Source organism: Gymnoscopelus braueri (genome assembly GCF_963280865.1).
Source record: "Gymnoscopelus braueri genome assembly, chromosome: 18".
NCBI classification, from domain to species: Eukaryota; Metazoa; Chordata; class Actinopteri; order Myctophiformes; family Myctophidae; genus Gymnoscopelus; species Gymnoscopelus braueri.
In genome coordinates, this window is record NC_137618.1 from 28,871,433 (window position 1) to 28,893,827 (window position 22,395).

The window sequence follows — 22,395 nt, forward strand, 5'->3', positions numbered from 1 at the left end:
AAAGTAACCAACCAAACTATGCTATAAAACTGGTCAAACATTGGTCAAATTGTCAAATAATATGAGGCAAACAATTTGAGAATAGCAGAATGTGAGGCATTGTGAGCTTGTGCTATTCTCACATTTTGTTTCTGTGGAACTGAATCAAACAATGTAATGCCAACTCCTGCAATTCCAAGTGCTTATCAGGGGAGGGTCCCAGTTCAAATAAGATTATTTTGGAGGATCACGGCCTGAAAAGGTTGAGAACCAACCAAAAATGTGTTTCCGAGTAGATAACGGCTGCAGCGTCGCACTGGATCAGTATTATTCATTAACCTTATTTCTGGAAGATGAGGACACTTATGATATTGTTATTGACTATTATAAATATATTTTGTTCTAAATAGTTCTGTTTGACAAAGACGTAGCTAATGTTCTGGACAGGCTACCCGTTTGATTACACACATTCTAAATGGTCTATAGAAATTATATTTTATAGTCAAAAGTAAATAAAGCCTTTCAAACACAGAGATTTAGACAGGGCTTTCTACCTGACCTGTGTTTACCTCTCTATTCTATTTTATTTATTATTGACAATAAACAATTTGACCAATGTTTGACCAGTTTATTGTTATCTACTGTCTACTGTTGCTGCTGAATTTCACTGCCTTTAATGGGCTACCAACTGTATTGTTCTGTGTATGCAAAATGCGACAATGAACGCCTTGAACTTGAACCTAACCACGTCACATAAATCAATAGGTCACCAATTCCGGTGTAACGCTTAATACGTTTTGTTTTTTTTCTTCACTTTGGGTGTAGTACTCCCCTTCGCCACAAGAGGTCAGTGAAATATGCAAAATGCGGGATCTATATAAAGCATTTCCTATAAGAGTCTGTGGTTCTATTCAGCCAAGCCATAAAGTAATGAGGATTACTCAATGTCTGACTCAAGGAACCACAGATTTAGTCACTGTGAAACTACGGTGCCATAGGATATGATGTCTGAATTTTCTATTTTTAATCCATACAGTATTGTACTAACCACTTAAACCCTATAGCTATACTTAGTTGACCAGAGTTCCCCAAAACTCTATACAAGGATCCCTCATGTTTTCACTCTATCTCTGCTCAAAATGTCAGATCTACAAGCTCAGACACGTCGTCGATGAATGTTCAACCCAGAATAGGGACGCTAGGGTTCAAGTGGTTTTAATAATGTCCCTTGTTGATAGTTGAATGTGAATGTTTGGTTATCAACAAAGCCGTGTTTTTTCAACAGTAGCCGGGAGATGACAGGATCATGAACAAAGATAACATTCAGCAGGATAATATTGTCTTATTTATTATCTTGGGCCCTTATTACCATGTCAAATTTGTCCCCCAGTGCAAAGCCAGATAATAGCTTTGGCCTGTTTGAAAGGAGACGTCAACACTGTAGTTTGATATCATTTCTGGCTCTTAATTTAATGTGCAACTTCTGCCACATTGTATGACGTAACTGTTCCGGCCCTTGCACAGCAAAATCCCTCAGTGTTACTTTAACTCTGAGACCTGTAAGGGTCCATTTGGTTCCATTTGTAGTCTACTCTCTCAGAGTTACAAATCAATACATTGCCATCTACGACCTCCGGGGTCAAGTTATTATCAAAAGGTAACTGTTACAGATTACAGATTACATGTGAATGTGTGTTTGGGGGACAGGCCATTTATTCAGTGATATTCTCTCGTAACATTTAAAATATTATACTTCAAGTAATCAAAATATTTCCAGAAGAATTTGTAATCTAATTGCTGTCTTTCTTTCTGTAACTAACAGATTACAGATACTATAATGTGTATAAAGTATAATGCGTGTTGATGTAAAGTTACGTTGTGCTATTATTATTTGATTTGAGTTTAGTTTGGTGATGTCATGCTATGTTTTTTGTTATGTTATGTTATGTTATGCTATGTTTTGTTGTTATGTTATGTTTTGTTTGTTATGTTGTTATGTTATGTTAGATAATTATCTTACCGTTAAGTAATACTGTCTGCCTGCAATGTCCAGATGCACTATATGTGAGCATAATGTATAATTATTAACTATGCCTAAATTGTAAATTGTCCTGTATTAATGATTATTAGTTTCAATGTTGTGTTGCAGTGTGACACCACATGTTTATGATTTATGCTCTACCCAATATAAATGACATCACACTCATTTCAAACATTAAAACAATTTTTATTTTATTTTAATTAGGCACTGTTACAGAATATACAGCAGCAATCATTTTGTGGACAAACACATCGTCCACACGTCAGCCTCATGATAAAGAAACAAGCTTCCCATTCTTATTAAAAATCTGCAATGACAAACCAAATTATATACAAATTAATCCTTTCAAAACCATGTCCAAATCCACATTCTTTTCATTAAACGTCATAAGATTCAGTGATGACTCATCAAACATGTCATACATAGAATGTAAATAATTCTATCGTAATTTGTACACACACATCTTAAGGCGCACAGCCCCGGGTTATGGACATTAATAACAAACTGGTACCTTTTTTCTTTGACTTTTGAATCATTACATTCCCTGAAGCAAGTAGGTAAGGTGCTATAGTCTAGTTTCAAAAACCATCAAAAGAAATAAAACAAATGAAAGCTTAGGTGTGTGTGTGTGTGTGTGTGTGTGTGTGTGTGTGTGTGTGTGTGTGTGTGTGTGTGTGTGTGTGTGTGTGTGTGTGTGTGTGTGCGTGTGCGTGCGCGAGCACACGCACGCGCGTCCATGCGTGTGTGCGCGTGCATGTGTGCGCGTGCGTGTGTATATGTGATGTCAGGAGCCAAACAGCCAATGACCTCATTTCGCTGGTTTGATGGCGGAATGTTCCAGAGGTTTTAAGAGCGTGAGCTGTAAGCTGACTGGAGGCTTGTAACAAATGTGCGGAGTCTGTCTGAACATCCTGTCTGAAAACCATTACACACAGTCCAGCACGCTGCTCACCAGCACACCAGATGGCAGGAACTAATGGGACACTTCTGGCTACACAACTCTCCACTAAGTTACCATATACAGCCATTATGGACGAACAGTCAATATAGAACAGTGGTTCCCAAACCGCTTTTTACTATTAATAGGGCATCAGTTATTAATCATAATATATTTTTATAAGATTGGGTCCAGGGGAGTGGATCTCAAGCTAAAAAAGTTTGGGAACCATGCTATAGAAGACATGCTTAACCTTTTATCATTTTTAATCTAGCACTTATCTTTTTATTGTTTTAGTTTTCCTTAATAAAGTTGGTTCCTTGCTTTTCTTTTATGTAAAGCGCTGTATAAATCTGAGCTATTATTATTATTATTATTATCATTATTATTGTAATTATTATTATTATAGTAGAGGCCCTCAAAAAAGACAAGGTTTACTGGTGAATAAATAATGATGGTCGTGTATGATATCGTCACTGTCGAATGGAAACCTTATTTGTCCACAAGTTTAGTACCAAGCTCTTATTAAAAGTTTCATTGGTTCAATATTTATAACCCACAGACAGACTTAACCACTTTCAACCTGGTGGAGTCCCTGTTTTGGGCATATTCATAGCAGATCTACAAGTTCATAACTTGCATGCATACATCGGCTATTTGTTTTATTTGTCGTGCAAAGACATATACAGTATAGGGTTTAAATGGTTAAGAAAATTGCCCCCAACATCACCAACACCTTTTTCCCCCTACAAATCAAGCCCTGGGTGTCACCATGAGCACATGACGGCAGAACAACTGCAGCTTTCACTAAACTGGAAAATAATAAGGTAGGAGGGGATGAAACACGTCGTTTGCACATACACTACTGTACAAAGACACACCCAAGCATGCAAACCCTAACCCTGCACTGCGCGCGAACACACACACACACACACACACACACACACACACACACACACACACACACACACACACACACACACACCCGCACACACACATACACACGCACACACGCACACGCACACGCACACGCACACGCACACGCACACGCACACAGTGCAGAAGTGTTGGCTGAAGACATGTTTGTGAGAGAAGTCTTAACAATCTCTCTTTCTCTTTCTTTCTCTCAGGAAATGAACTGGAACCAGAAAGAAAGAGGGGGGGGGGCAGTCGGAGTGTAGGACAGAGATGGACAGAAAAAAAGGAGAGAGGGTTCGGTGTGCTGCAGGGTCATGACCTCTCAGTGGTTTTAACGACTCTTCACACCCTGTTTTCTGTTCTCCAGTTCCCCTCTGTAGAGTGCAACTTAACCACTTAGACCTGAGTTGGGTCTGTACTTGGACCGCTTTTTTCCCCGTCTGCCACCAAATCTCTTCACCAAAAATAGCTACAAGTTCTACAAGTTCACAACGCGTCGCAACTGTAGATCGGCTGTTTTCGGCAAATGTCCCCCCCCCAGAATAGGGATGCAGGAGTTAAACAGTGGTTAAACAGTGTAGGCCACCGCCAGAACCACACCCAGCTTCAACAGTACCACCTGGACCACAGTACTACCAAAACGCATAATATAACCACATAAGAAATGTGCATTACGTTCACCCATTCACAGAAACAATGCAAGGCACCAACCTGCTCATCGGGAGCAGTTAGGGGTTACTAACACAGGGGGAGCTGAGGAGGGTTGAACCAGGAACCTACCGATTCCCAAGTCGGCCGCTCTATCTTGTGAGCCACTGCCGCCCCAATATCCTCAATATCACAAAAGATAACAGTGATGGAAACATTAACAAATAAATGAAAATATTGAACTGAAATGGCGCTGTTTGAATTGGGTCATGCTTAAATTCAAATGGCAGTTCTCTCTGCTTCATATTTTCTTGGCAGGGAGGGAGGTTTCAGGGGCAATCAAGAGGGTTTTATTATTTGTCACCACTCCTACAGGCACAAGAATCAAAATGTGAATCACTTTTAGTGCTTCACCCAGCTGATGGCTGCTTAGATGGCTCAGATGAGCAAAAGGGTGTCTCATACTGGGGCATTTCGGCACATAGGCAAGCCGAGGGTCTAACCCAGTGTTTCTCAAAGTGGGGTCCGGGGACCCCCAGGGGTCCTTGGGAGGGTTCCAGGGGGTCCCCAGCAAAGTAGTTGATACAGCATCACAATCATTTAACCACTTCATCCATGTTGGCTATTAAAAAATAGCACATCTCTTGTACATCTGCTATTTTCGTGTCTAATCCAACATCTGATCAGTCAACAGAACCTCTGCTCTGTAGTTCTGATCCAACACAACATCTAATCCAATTCATCCAACTGTTATTGATCAGTCAACAGAACCTCTGCTCTGTAGTTCTGATCCAACACAACCTCTAATCCAACTGTTACTAATCAGTCAATCTGGGAACCCAGAGCCAAGATGAGAATGAAAAACAGCGCCCTCTGCTGTTTGTACTATCTCATCTTGGCTCTGGGACAATGACAACGTAGCACCCGTGGGCAAGGAAACCGGGGTTTTGGTCTGCCTTCAGCCTTTCACTTCCGGTGGTGCCACTATGTTTTCATTCCCACTAACAATATTTCTACACGGAACACTAACACCACTTCTCCCAGAGAACATGGATCGTTTTGGTTATAAGCCCACTTGTTTCTATGATGAAAGAGTAAGTTAAAATGTGAATATCTTTCGGTGGTTTTGTCTGCTCCGCGGACGCTATTGTTAAATTAGTTTGGGTTTGTTTCGAGGGGGAAGGATCGACGGACACGTGAATCCCGCCCACTACATTTGATTGGGTAAAGCGCGGCCTGCTTCCTGATCTGAAGGCACGCCCACTTGTAGCCCAGTGCGTACATGTTATGACGAACCTTCACGACAGATTCCAACGCAGAGCAGAATCTGTTCTTGAGAGATTACTAATCAGTCAACAGAAACTCTTCTCTGTAGTTCTGATCCAACACAACCTCTAATCCAGTGATTCTCAACATGAGGTTCGGGGACCCCCAGGGGTCCTTGAGGGGGTTCCAGGAGGAGGTCCCCAGCTAAATGATTGATAGGAACCCAAATGTATCCTTACAGGTCTGCAACTCTGAGAGTGTACAAATGGAACCATATGGACCAGTTTAGTTCCACTCTCAGGGTTATGGGGATCCTTGAAATTAAAATGTTTGAGAACCAACCACTGCTCTGATCCAACAGAACCTGTCCTCTGTGGTTCTGACCCAGCAGAACCTCTAGTCCAGTGGTTTTGATCCCGGAGGGTCGAGATTTACAGGCGGCTCAGAGAGGGACCCTCACGCCGGGCCCCCGTTGATCTACTGTAAACCTGCATGCTGCCTCAAAACAACATGTTTTATTAGTACATCTGCACTCAATAAGACTGGGAGAACACAGCGCACGCACGCACGCACGCACGCGCGCGCACGCACACACACACACACACACACACACACACACACACACACACACACACACACACACACACACACACACACACACACACACACACACACACACACACACACACACACACACACACACACGCACACACACACACACACACCCACTCAGAAAGAGATAGGAAGAGAGAGAGAGAGAGAGAGAGAGAGAGAGAGAGAGAGAGAGAGAGAGAGAGAGAGAGAGAGAGAGAGAGAGAGAGAGAATGCAGGCAGCAGCTGTACTCCAGAAACATCTCAGACCCGCTGAGCCGTCTGCCTGCCTGTCTCTCTGATCCAAACGCATGTCTGTCTGTCTGTCTGTCTACTCTGTCTGTCTGGTGTCTGACTGTCTGTCCATCAGACCGCCTCCCGAGTGTTCCTTTAACTCAGAGAGTACCGAACCAAATGGACCCGCCAGGGGTCCATTTGGTTCCATTTGTACACTCTCTGAGTTACAAATAGACACTGTGAATTGTACTGTGTATTTTCTGTTTGCCAAAGACCAGTGTGTTAGACTGGCAGAGACGTTACTTCACTACGACGCACTTGAAAATATTCTGTGTAAAGCAGTTATAGACGGTTTCGTCCCAAAACTCTCACGTTGCTATGGGGACGAGCCAAATATTGTCTTGTAGTTAGCACAGGCTAACCGCAGTACGTAGCAGCTATCATCAACTAGTTTAGTATAAGCTATCAGTGTGAAAAGGATCGTGGAGATACGTATAATAAGCTCACAAGATCATTTCTCCCAATACTTTTTTTGGTGTGTGTGTGTATTATAGCTAACTGGCTAAGCAAACAGCTGACTAACAAGCTTTTTTCCCTTTATCACATGACTGGGGTGGAACATTTACTGCTATTGGTGTCAGTTTGAAGCTGTCAATAGGGCTGTATTTGTTATTGTAGTCATTTGACTGAATTGACACTTTGATAAGACACAAGGAAGAGGACAGACAAACTGAACCTGTGGCATTTTGGCATCAGGTCAGTTTCTCAGACCAACTCTTAAAGGCCTTTTTACGCACCTTGACAAACAATCCATACAAAAAAATTGAAATACTCGCCAGCGAATATTTCACACCAAAACATAATGTTCTGTGTGTACTCGTTACGAACAACCCTTGAAAAATGTATTTTCGGGCAAATAAATCGCACACAAACAAAACGGCCACAGTACCCTACGTAAGACTGATTTATGCATTTTGTCGTATGACATAGGATAAATTCAGCATTACTCCCACAATGTCCATATTTAACGACTTAAACCCTATAAATAAACGGGGTCCTCCAGGGCTCTGGGTCTGCTACTTTTTCCCCTGCACCAAATCTCTTGACTGAATGTTCGCCCCCATAATAGGGATGTGGTTAAGCGTGTAGCAGTTTGTAATTTTTCCTTTCTGTGTGTGTGTGTGTGTGTGTGTGTGTGTGTGTGTGTGTGTGTGTGTGTGTGTGTGTGTGTGTGTGTGTGTGTGTGTGTGTGTGTGTGTGTGTGTGTGTGTGAAGCAGCTGTGATGCAGCTGTTAACCCCGCACACTGATCTCACCCCCCACAACAAACACAACAAACAAAGTCACTTATCCTTTCCGTTTAAAGCTACAATCCGTACATTTTCTGTCCGCTGTCTCCCTCTCCTGGCAGAGAGGTGTAATTGCAATGATGTCCAAACTACAATAAAGATGGCGCCGCATAATACGGTAGTATCCAATCTGCTGCCCCATCTGTATAGCTTTACAGACATGGCAGATGTACTACATATGGTATTGACATAATCTATCATACAGATTGGTTAAAATAACATTTTAGTCATCGAAATAAGTCCCAGATTGTAGCTTTAAATCTTGACAGCAGTGAAGTTTTCATAATAGTCACTTTTCTAAAATATCCACCTGAGACAGCAGCAGCTGTCAACGTGTTCATCTCTCACTTCATTCCAAACTAAATACTAGTCTTTAACCTACTTAACCCCCTATATGCAGAGTTGACCCAGGTCCCTCAGGGCTCTATACTCAATTCTCCAGTATTTCCCTCTACACCTAATCTCTTCACCGAAAACAGCCAATCTACAGGCTCTTGTAGATCTGCTATTTTTGCGGAATGTTCGTCCCAGAATAGGGATGCTAGGGTTAATGTGGTTAAACTGAGACAACTCTCAAATGATTCAGTGTAAAAACTGTTCTCTGTTCTGTGTACATCCATCCCATGTCTTCCACCTCAAGCCTAATTTCTACTCCATATTACAAGGGCATTGCTTGATTTGTCAGTGCAGTGAGTGCAGACAGTGAGAGGGCATTTTCCTACCCGCTTCTCTTAAACCAAAAATAGCAAAAAATAGCCAAACTACATGCTCACATCACATCGCTATTTTTGAATTATAAAAAAAATGATGCCGGTGTTAATGTGGTTAACATACATTTTTAACTAAATTGATTCAAAAGCAAAAAAGCAGTGGCATGGATTCCCCCCACAGCCAACACCCGTCCAACCCTAACTGTCATATATAATGGACTATGATTTGAGCTTCATCCAGCTGACCCCACCCTCCACTGACTGGCTACACTCCAGATCTCCTCTCTCTGTCTCTCGAGGTCATCTGCTGCAGTTTATCTGACAGCACTGCAGGTGCGTTGGAGATCACGCTGGCAGCCGCAAGCGCGGTCTGGAACATCCCGTCCCGCTCTACGAGCAGTCGTGAGTTTGATGTCAAGATATATCACTATAACAGGTAATAAATTATTGGATGGGATTTGTTCTCTCTCTCTCGCTCTCTGATATTTGGGGATATACTGTAGCTATCTGTATCCATTGCCGGTCGTTCAGACACAGTCAGGCATGAGGGGTTTGGTGTTTGAGACCTCCGGCACTGCTGGCTTTGAACGACCGCCATGACACCATGTGACTTGACAAGACACTGGACTTGGGACATTTCAACGTACAGTAGGAATGAGTATCATATTGTCGCTGGCGGGTGGAAAACGTGTGTATCCAAAACCGTTACTTTTCAGGAAATGGAAAAAATAACCTGTGTTCCAATGAATCCAATGTAGTTATTATTTAGTCACAAGCTCTTATTAATACTTTTTTTGTTAATTATTTATAAAATCCACAGACAGACTTAACCCTTTTCAACTCCCGATTTTGGGTATGTCATTATAGGCAAACATTTTCAAAATCGATTTGATTGAGATTTATGTCTGCGATTTCTGCCTGACAGCGACGATATCCTTTTAAGCATTTGCCACAAAAGCACATTGAGTTTCCCCGTGTATGGAATGTGCAATGTGAATAAGATTTAACGACGTGGCTTCCTGCTACAGTATATGCAATGAGTGGTGCATGCATGCACAATTACAGTGCATTCCAGCAGTGTTTGGGATATCCAAGTTGTCTGTGTGAAGAGATACTGTCATTACGTAATACCGCAGTGGTGGACAGTAACAAAGTACATTTACTTGAGTACTGTACTTAAGTATTTACAGAAATGCATTATGAATTAACTACTTTTGCTGTACAAAAAGAAAATGTACTTCGTAATTTGTACTTTTGAATACTTGAGTATTTACTTGAGTATATACTTTGTCCACCACTGTGTTTTCGATATCCAAGTTGTCTGTGAAGATATGCTGTCATTACATAATACCATATCCTGTTCTCCATAGGTTTTATTGGCACTTATCCAAGTTATTAGAAAGCTGGACATCTTATAGCTTGTTAGCATCACTGCTTTCTTTGTGAGTTCTGTTGCTACGGAAACAACGACAACAGCCTGTTCATATGTAGCCTTATACCAAAACATAGCCTTATACTAGTCGCTGTCGGGTGGAAACCATGTATGTCCAAAACAGTTGCTTTTCAGGAGAAGGAAAAAAGGACCTGTTTTCCAATAGATCAAATGTAGTTATTATTTAGTCACAAGCTCTTGTTAATACTTTACATTGGTTCAATATTTCTAAAACCCACAGTCAGACTTAAGAACTTTCACTTTAATATTATTATTTTCTGAAATGGCGTGTTGTGAGCTAGTAGATCTGCTATTTTCTCTACTTTTGTGTGACATAGTTGTATGATGAAATATGGCGATACAAGGTTTGTGCCAGACAGTGACAATATCTGGAATATCTTGTACATGTAAACACACTCACTGCATGTGATCTGCAACAGGTGTCTGTAGTTGTGTGTGTAGCCGCAGTAGCAGGTTAACCACATAAACCCTATCCCGTAGTTACTTGACCGGGGTCCCCCATTGACCTATACCAGGCCCATATCTTTTTTCCCTCTACGCCAAACTCTCCGTTCCAGAATAGGGACGCAAAGGTTTATTTAACACAAGATCAGCCATGGTTTTCATACCATAACTGACACCCGAGATCTTAAAAATGGAAATCTCTGTAGACCTGTCAAACTCACTATTTGTAGATGTGCTATGTTATAAATGCTGGACTTTCCAAATAATTCCTCTGATGTACGGCACAGCAATGTGGCAACAACCATGCTGAGAGCAGGTCAAAGTAGGTAACCCCACCCACAACCCGCAGGCTACTGCTTTGCTGCGTTCACACTAGTGCAGACAAAAGCTACAAAATGCCAAACTTGGCCAGCTTCGTTGCTGCCGAGTCGCTGTTGAAGTGCTGCTCAAGCCACACTGTGCAAATGAAAGGGGTTAGAGAACACAGAGAGCTAGTTAGTTCGTTTTTTTTCCATTTACGGAACAGAGCAAGGCTTTTGGGTAGAGAGAAGCGGAGTGGAAATGCTGAAACAAAAACATATTATTGACTGATGGTTCACTGCGTCAGTGGAGCGCTGAAAGAAGTTGAGTCCAGCTCAACTTTGATTTGTGGTTTGTCATACCCGCCATGCAGCGACGTGTTGGGTAGCTTTATGCCGCTGGCTTCCACTGAAAATGACTTGTAGCCTGTTGCTTTGTGAACACAGCATAATTTTCTTAGTAGACGGTGTGTCTGTCTGAGAAAACATCAAATCTCTCTTTGAAACGTTGCATTCAAAGCCACAGGCAGATGCAATGCACGCTGACATCCAGAAGTCACAGAGAACGGCTTAAAGTGTAATTCCAAGCAAAAAACATCACATGAATTATTTCCTTTGCTCCCCAAGAGCAGCGTTTGCAGCTGTAGAAAAAGGAAGTGGAAATATTGATCCATTGTATGTTTACATTTGAATAATTAAGTAGATGCTCTCATCCAGAGAGACTCGCTGCAACCACTAAAATCACCAATGTTCCCCTCTAGTGACAAGTATCACTTTTAGTTGATGGTGAGAAAGATCACTGCTAGGATCCAGATCCAACCAATTCCTTCCCTCCTGTGTCTTCCCAACGTTTCAGCATGCTCATGGAGACAAAGACCCAAAGGTGAGCAGACGTCTCTCCTTGTCAGAGGACACATGTACACAACGTGCCCTCAATAGAGATGTCTTCGATAAGCCTGATTAATACTTCATTACGTGATGATCGAAAATGGCCTCCTCTAACGATGGCGTCGTGAGATCACATCGTGATCTCGTGTAGGTCGGCAATTTTCGGAGCATAAATTAGGCTTCAGTAGACAAAGGTGAGTAGTGAGTTGAGCTGAGGGTCCCCGGGACTCGAGTGTCCATCCTGGGGGGTGGAGGAGGAGGGCACGGGGAGGGCGAGGGGCAGGTCGGGGAACTCCTGTGACAGGTTTGAAACTGGCGGCCCCACCACGCTGTACGCCTTTAGGGTGGAGAGGCCGTTCAACACGGCGACATCCAGGAATGTCACGTGAAGGATGAAGGCTGAGGATGATGATGATGATGATGACGACGGGGGATCGGGGGAGGGGAGGGGGTCAGTGTCCAAGGAGTTCAAAGAGAGGCTCCCTCCCTCTGTCGCCGCCCCCACCGCGGGCTCTAGGTTGAGCTCCTGGTAGGGGTGCGGTGCCCCCGGCGCCATGCTGTGGATGGTTAGAGTCCTCAGTCCAAACAGAGTCAGGTACTGGCTGGCCACCGGGGTCCCTCCGCAGAGAGCCAGCCGCAGGTGTCCCACGGTGCTACTGTTCAGCAGCTCGCCGAGCACCCACGGCTCTCGCAGCCACACCGTCAGCCCGCCGGGCTCCCTGAGGCCGGCGGAGGGCAGCGCGGAGCGCAGGACCGTGCAGCAGCTGCACAGCAGGTTGGCCAGGGGCTCGTTGCAGTCGCTGACGGGGGCGGAGCAGGTGCAGTTGCGCAGGCTGGTCCCGTGGACGCCGGTGGCGAAGAGGAGCGTGGTATTGGCCGGCCGGGAGAGGGAGGAGGAGGAGGGCGAGGAGGCAGAGACGAAGGCGGAGCTGGACGGGGGAGCGGTGTCTGTCGCCATCGTCGTCGGGGCGACGGGGGACGGGAGGAAGGACAGCCACAGTAAGCACGGTAACAGGGCAGAGGGGATCCTGTTTAAATACATACTCCAAATGGTGACCAGTCGGACTACATCTTCACCCAGCGACTGAACACGCGACCGCACCTGAAACACAAATAATAAATGGTAAATAAATGGTACATTTGTACAGTAGCACAATCATCTAATGCATTACATTCATCCATTCACACACATTCACACACATTCACACAGCAATTAGGGCTGTGTCTCTGAAGCTTTTTATCATTTTATCCTTTTGACAGATATGTCGCTATACAAATATATGTTTAAGTAAGTACATTATGCGTATTTGTCAATACAAAATACCACTCAATCAAGTGTCTTACTACTCAAGGACTCTTCAACATGCATGCAGCCAGGAGGAGCTGGAAATAAGGTCTTATTTTGGCCAAAAGAGGCCTCTGTCTTCAAATCTTTCAGCTACCTTCTTTTGGACGTTGGTCTGTCCACTCAGTGAAGTTTTGGCCTTCTATGAGTCACTCCTAAACATCCAAAGAGTATCCGTCCAATGATCTCTTCTTGTCCATCTATCACAGACACACCCTGTTCTAGAAATAACATCGCACTATTGACAGTACAAATACCAAGCATCGTGATTTGGTATTTGTGATATCACAGCTTGATATGACACCGCTACCTGTGTCAGATGAGATCTGAACTCAGGAATGATTTATCTGTCTTACTGCACTTTCACATACTGTCCTCTATGACTCACTTGTCTACTTTCATTTGCTGTAAGTTCGGTCTTTACACTCATTGACACACTTCCGCTCTTCCTTCCCCGGCCCTCATACACATTCACACATGTAGAAGAATACAGAGAGAGAGAGAGAATGGTGACTCTCTCTCTCTCTTCTCTCTTGCAAGGACTGGTGTCGGCCTGCCTTAAGTCTAATTCATACTTTGTCGCACGATGGTGCATAAAACTATCAGCCCTATAGAATAAGCTATTTTTGACGCACGACCAGGGTTGCATTGTTCATGGGACAGCCTTGCACGCCGTGCAGGAACCTATTTGACCAGGAGCATGCGCAGGCACACGCATAGATTTAAAACAACTTTAAATTCACACCTCAACAAAGTTTACAAAGGCTCCCGACTCACACCAGGTGGATTAACATAGGAATGAGCCTAGATGCATATCAATTGTCCATTGTGTGACCTGTAGTGTAGGTGTTAAGCGACGGGCACGTCACATCATTAAAATAGAGTGCAACCACGTTCCAATTCAGCATTGCAGCACTGTGCGCGACCGTCATGCGATGAAGTATGAATCGAGCTTCACACTGAATTCACACCAGCAGCGGTATTTAGCTTCCGCATTCGGATAAAGCGACAAAGTTTAAAGGAATTGTCCTTGGCAAGGAGCGACCGTCACTTTACCCACTGTGGCAGGATGCCGAGCCAGCAAAAGTTGATAAAAGTTCAACGTTGTGTTTCAAGACTACGTGAGATGGACAGAAACGGACTACTGCATGTAAGTAGCGTATATTGATAAAGTTTTAAACTAGCAGTTGTAGATGTGAAATTAATCAAGATTGAGCAACTACATGGCCTATTTCTTACCTAAAATGTATAGACTGTTTACAAACAATCTGCCAGGGACAACTTCGGACAAGCCTCGAGTGTCTGTACTTGTCCTCTCTGTCAGTGAGCCCTCCTACTGGGCACAGCTGCTCGCTTTGATCTGTTCAGAGCAGCAGAACTCTCACTGGACCACAAACTGGCTTATTTAGGAGCATGTCATAGGAGCTACAGTATGGCCAGGCTCAAGCCCTGGTGGTGTGAATTCAGCGTTAGGGTTGAGCACGCCTATTACAAAACAGTGCACAGTGTCTTGAAGAGTGGGAATGGTTTTGTGTACGGTGGGGGATACAGGAATTCTTATTTTCTTTTTCATTTTGACAGTAGACTACTGTTTTAATGTCTTGCATTTTGTTTTCTTATTTTTTTCTGTACATGTTCCTTGCTTATTTTTCAGGTGCATTTCCCCCCCCGCATTGTTCCCTTCAGTAATTTATGTAATAAAGGAATCAAAAACATTCTCTCTCTCTCTCTGTCCTATGGTAACCTGTGTCTGATTTACATCTGTGTTTTTAAAGCGTTACAGCGACCAGCATGAGGCTGAAACCAGCACTGTGTTTCCAGTCCAGCCCACTCTCTCTCTCTCTCTCTCTCTCTCTCTCTCTCTCTCTCTCTCTCTCTCTCTCTCTCTCTCTCTCTCCCCCTCTCTCCCTCCCACATCATTCAGACCAATTTCGCTTCCCAGCTTTAACAGGGCCAGAGGTCCTTCCAGGCCCCGAGCTACTGCCGATGGCATACGGCTGTCCATAAAAGTGCCTGCGCTTTGGCTGGAGAGTGCGGTGAAAAAAAAGGGGGAAAAAAGAAAAGCCAGCGGCCGACCACATTAAAATCACTCAGGAAAAATAAAACAGTGGCGTCTTTCTTCTGTCGTTTAGGAGCGGAGGAGAAATGGGATGAATAAACCGCCTTGACTTCCAGAGTCAACATCTTACTTCTCTTTTTCATCTGTCTGTCTGTCTGTCTGTCTGTCTGTCTGTCTGTCTGTCTGTCTGTCTGTCTGTCTGTCTGTCTGTCTGTCTGTCTGTCTGTCTGTCTGTTTGTATCTCTCTCGTTCTCTCTGTCTCTCTCTCAGTCTGTCTCTCTCTCTCTCTCTCTCTTTCTCTCTCTCTCTCTCTCTCTCTCTCTCTCTCTCTCTCGCTCTCTCTCGCTCTCTTTCTCGCTCTCGCTCTCTCTCTCTCTCTCTCTTTACCCAATGTTTTGACTGGCAGGGTGGCAGGACAAAATGTACTGGGTTGTCTGAGAGCATGTCTGGAAACAAATCCACAGGGTGTTTTCTGGTGCCCATGATGGGGTTTATGAACGCCCCGGTGCCAGGCCAGCCCTCCTTGTGCTCAGCACAGCCGTGATGGCGCGCAGTCAAATCTGGATCGCTTAATGTTCGTCTGAAAGTGTCAAAATTAACCCAAGGGTTATACATTTACGCCCCCTTGGTTTTGACGGTGGACTGCGTGGAACTGAGAGGTAGATTCATGATCTCCACATCAGCCTCGTTTTTACATTAGTCAGGATAACACCACGTCACAGGACTGGACGAGTGTCACAGCGGTTCAGATATAGCTATTTTCGACTATAGGGTGACCCAGAATCAGTGTTAATTTCTTCAACTAAAACAATGACGAAAAACCTTCGGCGACTACCATTTTTCACTGACGAAAACTAAATAAAAAACTAATGAAAACTAAGCTATGATGTCTAAAACTATGACGAGAATATTAAAGAGGGACTAGTGTAGAAGAGATTCAGACAGTAGAACTAAGACAAGTCAATCTACAAGCTCAGAACGCGGCACAGCGCGACACGTTGTGAGCTTGTAGATCAGCTATTTTCGGTACACAGCTTTTTTCACAGAAATTACACATTACGACAGCATCACGGTCCGCCAAAAGATTTTTTTCAGTCAACTAAAACTAAAACATTTCAGGTGACTTTAAAATATGACTAGAACTAAATGGATTTTTATTAAAAAGACTATGACTAAAACTAAATCAGACATTTCTGTCAATATTAACACTGCCCAGAATCTTCCAGGACCAGAAACTTTCCAGAACCTGTGAAGTTCTGTGATGTTTCCATTATAACCAGAACCACCCCTGAAGGAGGAGGTAATGCCACATCATTAAATACGTGGCACATTGTGAGCTTGTAGATCAGCAATATCTGCTATTTGAAATAAAAATAAAAATGAAAGAACAAGTTCTGCGTTCTGAATTCTCCCAGAACTCAGGGTTAGCACTACATCCTAGACTCTACTAGATTCTTAGAGTCTTATCTGAAACCGAGTCGCAACATAATGAAAACAAATCCAAAACCTGTGAAACACGTTTCATGGCACGGCACGGTTCGCGTTGATAGTTCTGGTAGTCGAAATGAGCCATTAGTGAGAGTACAAACTAAAGACACCAGTTCTAATCCCATCTGTCTCTCTACTTCAGGGTTGAGAACCTACGTTCACACTGGCAGCCCAAATCTGATTCTTGACCTATCCAGATTTCTTTTTATCAAGTCTGCACAACAAGAAAAAAAACACACATGAAAACGGATTTTTCTGACTCAGATTTGTATAAGTATAAGTTAAGCATTACTCACACCTACAGTAGGTTAATTATGTTGTTGTTACTACAGCAAAGAACGGAAGAAAGGTCGGCGATGTCTGAATGCACAAGTCCAATCTGATCCCTTGCAAAATAACAGTCAGCCCTGACGATCAGTTCTTGCCTGCCGTCTGAACAAAGTGATCTTGTGTCCAAGAAGGTTGGCCGCCCCTGTACTGGTTTCTCCTTCTCATTCTTCAGTGTGCTTCTCCATTCAAGTATGAAGTCATGTTATACTGTAGAGCCTTTCATAAACACAAGGTCTGCTCCGTTTACAGTAGCACAGTGTTTATGTGCACATCCGCCGGTACACACTCAAATCGGTGGCTCACCATTAGTCCCACGGCCCATTATTACAGGTTAAGCTTAGGCTTAGTTATAAGGGTTAGGGTTAGGCCTAGGCTTATTAGTTGTAAGGGTTAGGCTTAGGCTTAGTTATAAGGGTTAGGCTTAGGCCTAGTTATAAGGGTTAGGCTTAGGCTTAGTTATAAGGGTTAGGCTTAGGCCTAATTATAAGGGTTAGGCTTAGGCCTAATTATAAGGGTTAGGCTTAGGCTTAGTTATAAGGGTTAGGGTTAGACCAAGCCCCCAGAACCCAGTGGTTTCATTGAAGCCAAATGGACATGCTGGCCATTCATGGTACTGCAGCTTAGGCACTGCAACATGAACGAGCGAAAACGGTTTCGACCAATGGGCTCGACTCACGAGCATGCGCACGAGCTTGCGCACGGGGCTGCGCGCTTCTGTGACGCAAAACGCGTCACTGTGACGCAAAACACGTCACAGAAGTGACGCGTTTGGGGCCATAATAGGCCGCACCCACCAAATTTCCAACCCGGAAGAAGGGGTGAATTAGGCCCATGCGCTGGGTGAGCAACTCAATGCAAGTGGATGGGAGGAGATTTCTGGTGCCCTCTCTATTATTTTTAACTCTATGGGTTAGACTTAGTTATAAGGGTTAGGCTTGGGCTTAGGCTTAGTTATAAGGGTTAGGGTTAGGCATAGGCTTAAAGTTGTAAGGGTTAGGCTTGGGCTTAGTTATAAGGGTTAGGCTTAGGCTTAGTTATAAGGGTTAGGCTTAGGCTTAGTTATAAGGGTTAGGCTTAGGCTTAGTTATAAGGGTTAGGGTTAGACTTAGTTATAAGGGTTAGGCTTGGGCTTAGGCTTAGTTATAAGGGTTAGGGTTAGGCATAGGCTTAAAGTTGTAAGGGTTAGGCTTGGGCTTAGTTATAAGGGTTAGGCTTAGGCTTAGTTATAAGGGTTAGGCTTAGGCTTAGTTATAAGGGTTAGTGTTAGACTTAGTTATAAGGCACGCCGTCTGACCAATGGGCCGTTGGACCCTCAGATCCTCACTGCTCATTTCACTAGATGGTTACAAATGGATAAATGAACACTGACTGTGTATGACCTTTCAACCTGCTCTCTCCATCTCTCCTCACTTCATGACATGTTGTGCTCTCTCTCCCCCCTCTCTCTTTCTCTCTCTCTCTCTCTCTCTCTCTCTCTCTCTCTCTCTCTCTCTCTCTCTCTCTCTCTCTCTCTCTTTCTCAGTCTCTCTCTCCTAGTTCTACTCATGATTTAATCATCCTTTCTCCAGCTGTTCAGGTCTCTCCCACACCCTATCATCCTGTTCATCCCTCTTTACCGCTCCCTTCAACTCTCTCTCTCTCTCTCTCTCTCTCTCTCTCTCTCTCTCTCTCTCTCTCTCTCTCTCTCTCTCTCTCTCTCTCTCTCTCTCTCTCTCTCTCTCTCTCTCTCTCTCTCTCTCTCTCTCGCTTCTATTCTCATCTCTTCTTTGTCTCTCTATCGGTCTGTCTGTGTCATCTCTCTTTCCCTCTCTCCGTTTCCTTTTTGCTCTGTCAGTCTAATCCCTGAAACGGGATCCAGCTGCAGAACCGGATGCTGGGAGAGAGAGAGAGAAAGAGAGAGAGAGAGAGAGAGAGAGAGAGAGAGAGAGAGAGAGAGAGAGAGAGAGAGAGAGAGAGAGAGGTGCAGCGCTAGATGTCTCCAGCCTGTTAAAGGAACAAGGCATTCCTCTGACATCATGTTCCACATGCAGCCGCAAGCACCCACCCTAATCCTCTCTCTCTCTCTCTCTCTCTCTCTCCCTCCCTCTCTCTCTCTCACTTTCTCTCTCTATTGCTCAGCCTCATTCCCTCTCTTTCTCTCTCTTTCCCAACACTCCCTTTCTCTTTTCTTAAGCCCCTCTCATTTTGCAGTGCAATAAATCAACTGTAAATCATTTGGAATTTTCTAAATCAACAATAATAAAATTCATGCATAATACAAAGAAATATGTGTTCCTTAGTAGACTAATGATTATGTAAAAAAGTGTGACTACAATTGCAAAGTGTAGCTGTATCCTCTGTCTCTCGCCCACTCTCCCTTTCTCTTATTCTTCAACAAAATGAAATCATTGATCAATCAATCACTCACTCTCAGACATGAATTTCAACCTCATTTCAGCCACATTATTACAATTACAAAGTCAGCCTACTATCACCTTAATATATCAAGGATTAAATTACTTGTCTCAGCAAGAGCAAGAAGTGGCTTTACATCTCCCTAAACAATCGATCAGATGACTGCAGTTGATTCAGAACACTGCTGCTTGAGTCCTTACTAATGCCCAGAAAGTATATCACCCCTGTCTGTCTGTCAAAGAATTGATTTCAAAACACTACTTTTGGTTTACAAAGCATTGTATGCTTTAGTACCAAAATACATGTCTGATCTTGTGCCACATCATGAACCATCCAGACCTCTCAGGTCGTCTGGGACAGGTCTGCTTTCTGAACCCGGAATCAGAGCTAAATGTGGAGAAGCAGTGTTCAATTTCTATGCACCATGCACTGCATCTGGAACCCAGAAAACTGCAGGTCTGCTACAACTCTCATCTCTTTTAAAACAATTAAGGCTGAAAACGTTTTATTGAGTTTAATAATTCTTTGTTTACATTTAAAAATACAATTTTACTTATTTATTTTTTGTTATATTCAAATGTCCTTTTATAATGTTTATTTTGCACTGTCTTGAGGTCTTGACCACTTAAACCCCAGCATGCCTATTGTGGAGATATAGCTTTTGCAGAAAATAGTAGATCGACAAGCTCAAAACACGTTGTGAGCTTGTCGATCGGCAATTTTCAGCTAAAGCTAAACAGAAACAGAAAGGGACTCCGGTCAACCATACAGGTTTTAAGTGGTTAATGCTTAATGTTTTGTGTAAAGCACTTTGAATTGTTGATGAAATGTTGATGAAATGTGCTATACAAATAAATGTGCCTTGCCTTACATTACAGACAAATGATCGTTTTATGTGAAATGTGGCAGCTTGTCGAGAGACCAGGGGCTTCTGATAGATTAAGAGAGACAGTTGAATGCAGGAGTCGATCAATGTATAGCAAATAGCAGAGTCAAGTGCATACTGTATTAGGAGAGGAGAGGAGAGGAGGAAAGGCGAGGAGGAAAGGCATGCTTATTGCATGTTTCATACAGTGCAAGTTTGTTCCAGCTATATGTGTTATACAATAACTAAATGCTGCCTCAGAGAGGAGTGGAGAAGACACATGAATGAGAGGCACAATGAGTAAATAATCTTAATAAGTAACACAACATACGGTTCCATAGTATAAGGCTGACTGCAGTCAGCATAACTGTTACTTACAGGGAGGTTAGTGGTGTCTGTCAGGGAGGCATCATGCTGCTGCACTCTGTGTTCAGACACACTCACACTGCTTCCCGCACATCTGTCTGTAAAACCTGAACCTCTGGCTGAGAGAGAGAGAGAGAGAGAGAGAGAGAGAGAGAGAGAGAGAGAGAGAGAGAGAGAGAGAGAGACTATCAGAGAAAGACACAACGAGTAAGAGAGCGACAGAAAGAGAGACAGCGAGAGGGAGATAGAGAGACAGCAGGATAAGTTGAGAGAAACAGAGGGACAGAAATAAAGTGAGTGAAACGAAAGAGAAAAATAGGTAGAATATGAGATGTACGGAGAGAAAGAGAGAGAAACACAAGAGCGAGAGAAAGAAAGATAAAATGACTTACTGTCTGTACAGTTCTCAGCTCTGACAGCATTAGAGACGCAAACCTCTGTCCATTCTGTACGCATGTTCCTCCATTTCTCTTCCTCCCTCCCTCTCTCTCACTCACTCTCTTTCTTTCTCATCTTTTCCCTCTCATTCCCTCTCTCCTCCTCTTCTGGCATGTGCCCCACATTTTTCCTCCCTCAAGTTAGTGATTTATAACAAACATGCTGTTGTGTACTGCCCTCCTCTGGAGGAGGAAGGTTACCACGCCTCCAGTACTGTTCCTACCAGAACCCATAGATTAGAGTTACTGGTCTAATTCTGTCTACACTGTGCAATCTTAACGTCATACTCTTTTTAGTGACACCTCGCATCTGTCAAGAACTGCGAGTCAGTTAGAAACAAGACCACGGACGTACTGCTACGAAATGAATGCTGAAAATTATTGACAATAATGTCATGACAAATTTGAATTGAAATAAAAATGTATTTATTTTATATATCAGATTTTCTTTTTTTCCCTCTTTTTTTTCTCCCCCTCTCATTTCCAATTGGCCCCTGGCACCCGCTGGGTGCCACTGCCCCCACGTTGAAAACCACCACAGTAACAAATGTAATAGCCTTCCTTGGTGGTTAAAATGTGCACAGTATTAGACAGTTTAATCTGGGACTAATTAATCTCTCAAGAACAGATTCAGAGCTGCGCTGTTTTTCCTTTTTTTGACGATGGGTTCCCAGATTGTGGACTAACAGACCTAAAACAGCAGGTGAATGCAATGACAACTGATGAGCAGCTAGGGGACAGGCAGGCTAACCAGGGTAACCAGTGAACCCAGAGCCATTAGTCCATGAGCCAGAGCCCCAAAATTGAGCAATGATTATCGAAAGAGTGGGCAAAACCAAACCTATATTAAATTGTTCATAGGGTCAATACGAGTAAATAAATATATGATAACCTTTCCACAGGAGCAGCTTTTTCATGGTTATCACACACATTTTGTTATTTTCCCCATACGTACATAACTGGTGAAAAAATTACAAAATTTAAAAAAGAGTTATCATAATGAAAGTTCCTGAGTTGATTACTTACATGAAGACAATGATTTATCGTATTACAAGTTTTCTGAAATTGTATATTTAAATATGCTAATTAGGCATTAGAAAATATGCCCACATTTGCATAACTTTCCAGAATCAACATTGGAACATTGGACAAAGCCAGAGTCGACATACTTATTTCATTTTGTTAAGATGTTGGAGTCAAAGGTTTTTAACGAGGGAAAATTCAATATCTGGCTCGATTTTGGGGCTCTGGCTCATGGACTAAATGCCTAATTTGCATATTTAAATATACAATTTCAGAAAACTTGTAATACGATAAATCATTGTCTTCATGTAAGTAATCAACTCAGGAAG

At 43.1% G+C, this 22,395-nt stretch overlaps 1 protein-coding gene across 2 annotated transcripts; it reads right to left on the reverse strand.

Moving 5' to 3' along the window:
- Nucleotides 1–7,844: 7,844 nt before the first annotated feature.
- LOC308105682 (exosomal polycystin-1-interacting protein-like) lies at nucleotides 7,845–21,089 on the reverse strand. Of its 2 annotated transcripts, XM_080456558.1 has the most exons (3): nucleotides 20,999–21,089; nucleotides 20,619–20,725; nucleotides 7,845–12,861 (listed from the first exon to the last, which is right to left on the reverse strand). In XM_080456558.1, exons 1-3 carry the CDS (start codon nucleotides 21,060–21,062, stop codon nucleotides 11,941–11,943), a joined length of 1,092 nt encoding a protein of 363 aa, XP_080312684.1. In that variant the 5' UTR covers nucleotides 21,063–21,089; the 3' UTR covers nucleotides 7,845–11,940. The 2 variants fall into 2 exon arrangements, with proteins under 2 accessions (XP_080312684.1, XP_080312685.1); XM_080456559.1 differs by lacking the exon at nucleotides 20,619–20,725 and having other exon boundaries at nucleotides 20,999–21,075.
- Between the last annotated feature and the right edge of the window lie 1,306 nt (nucleotides 21,090–22,395).

Excerpts from the sequence above, each read along its gene's own strand:
- LOC308105682 (XM_080456558.1), bottom strand. The coding sequence starts at position 21,062 with ATGCGTACAGAATGGACAGAGGTTTGCGTCTCTAATGCTGTCAGAGCT. Across the intron at positions 20,726-20,998 it reads AGCTGAGAACTGTACAGACA|CCAGAGGTTCAGGTTTTACA; the intron begins GTAAGTCATTTT and ends TCTCTCTCTCAG. Across the intron at positions 12,862-20,618 it reads CAGACACCACTAACCTCCCT|GTGCGGTCGCGTGTTCAGTC; the intron begins GTAAGTAACAGT and ends TTTGTGTTTCAG.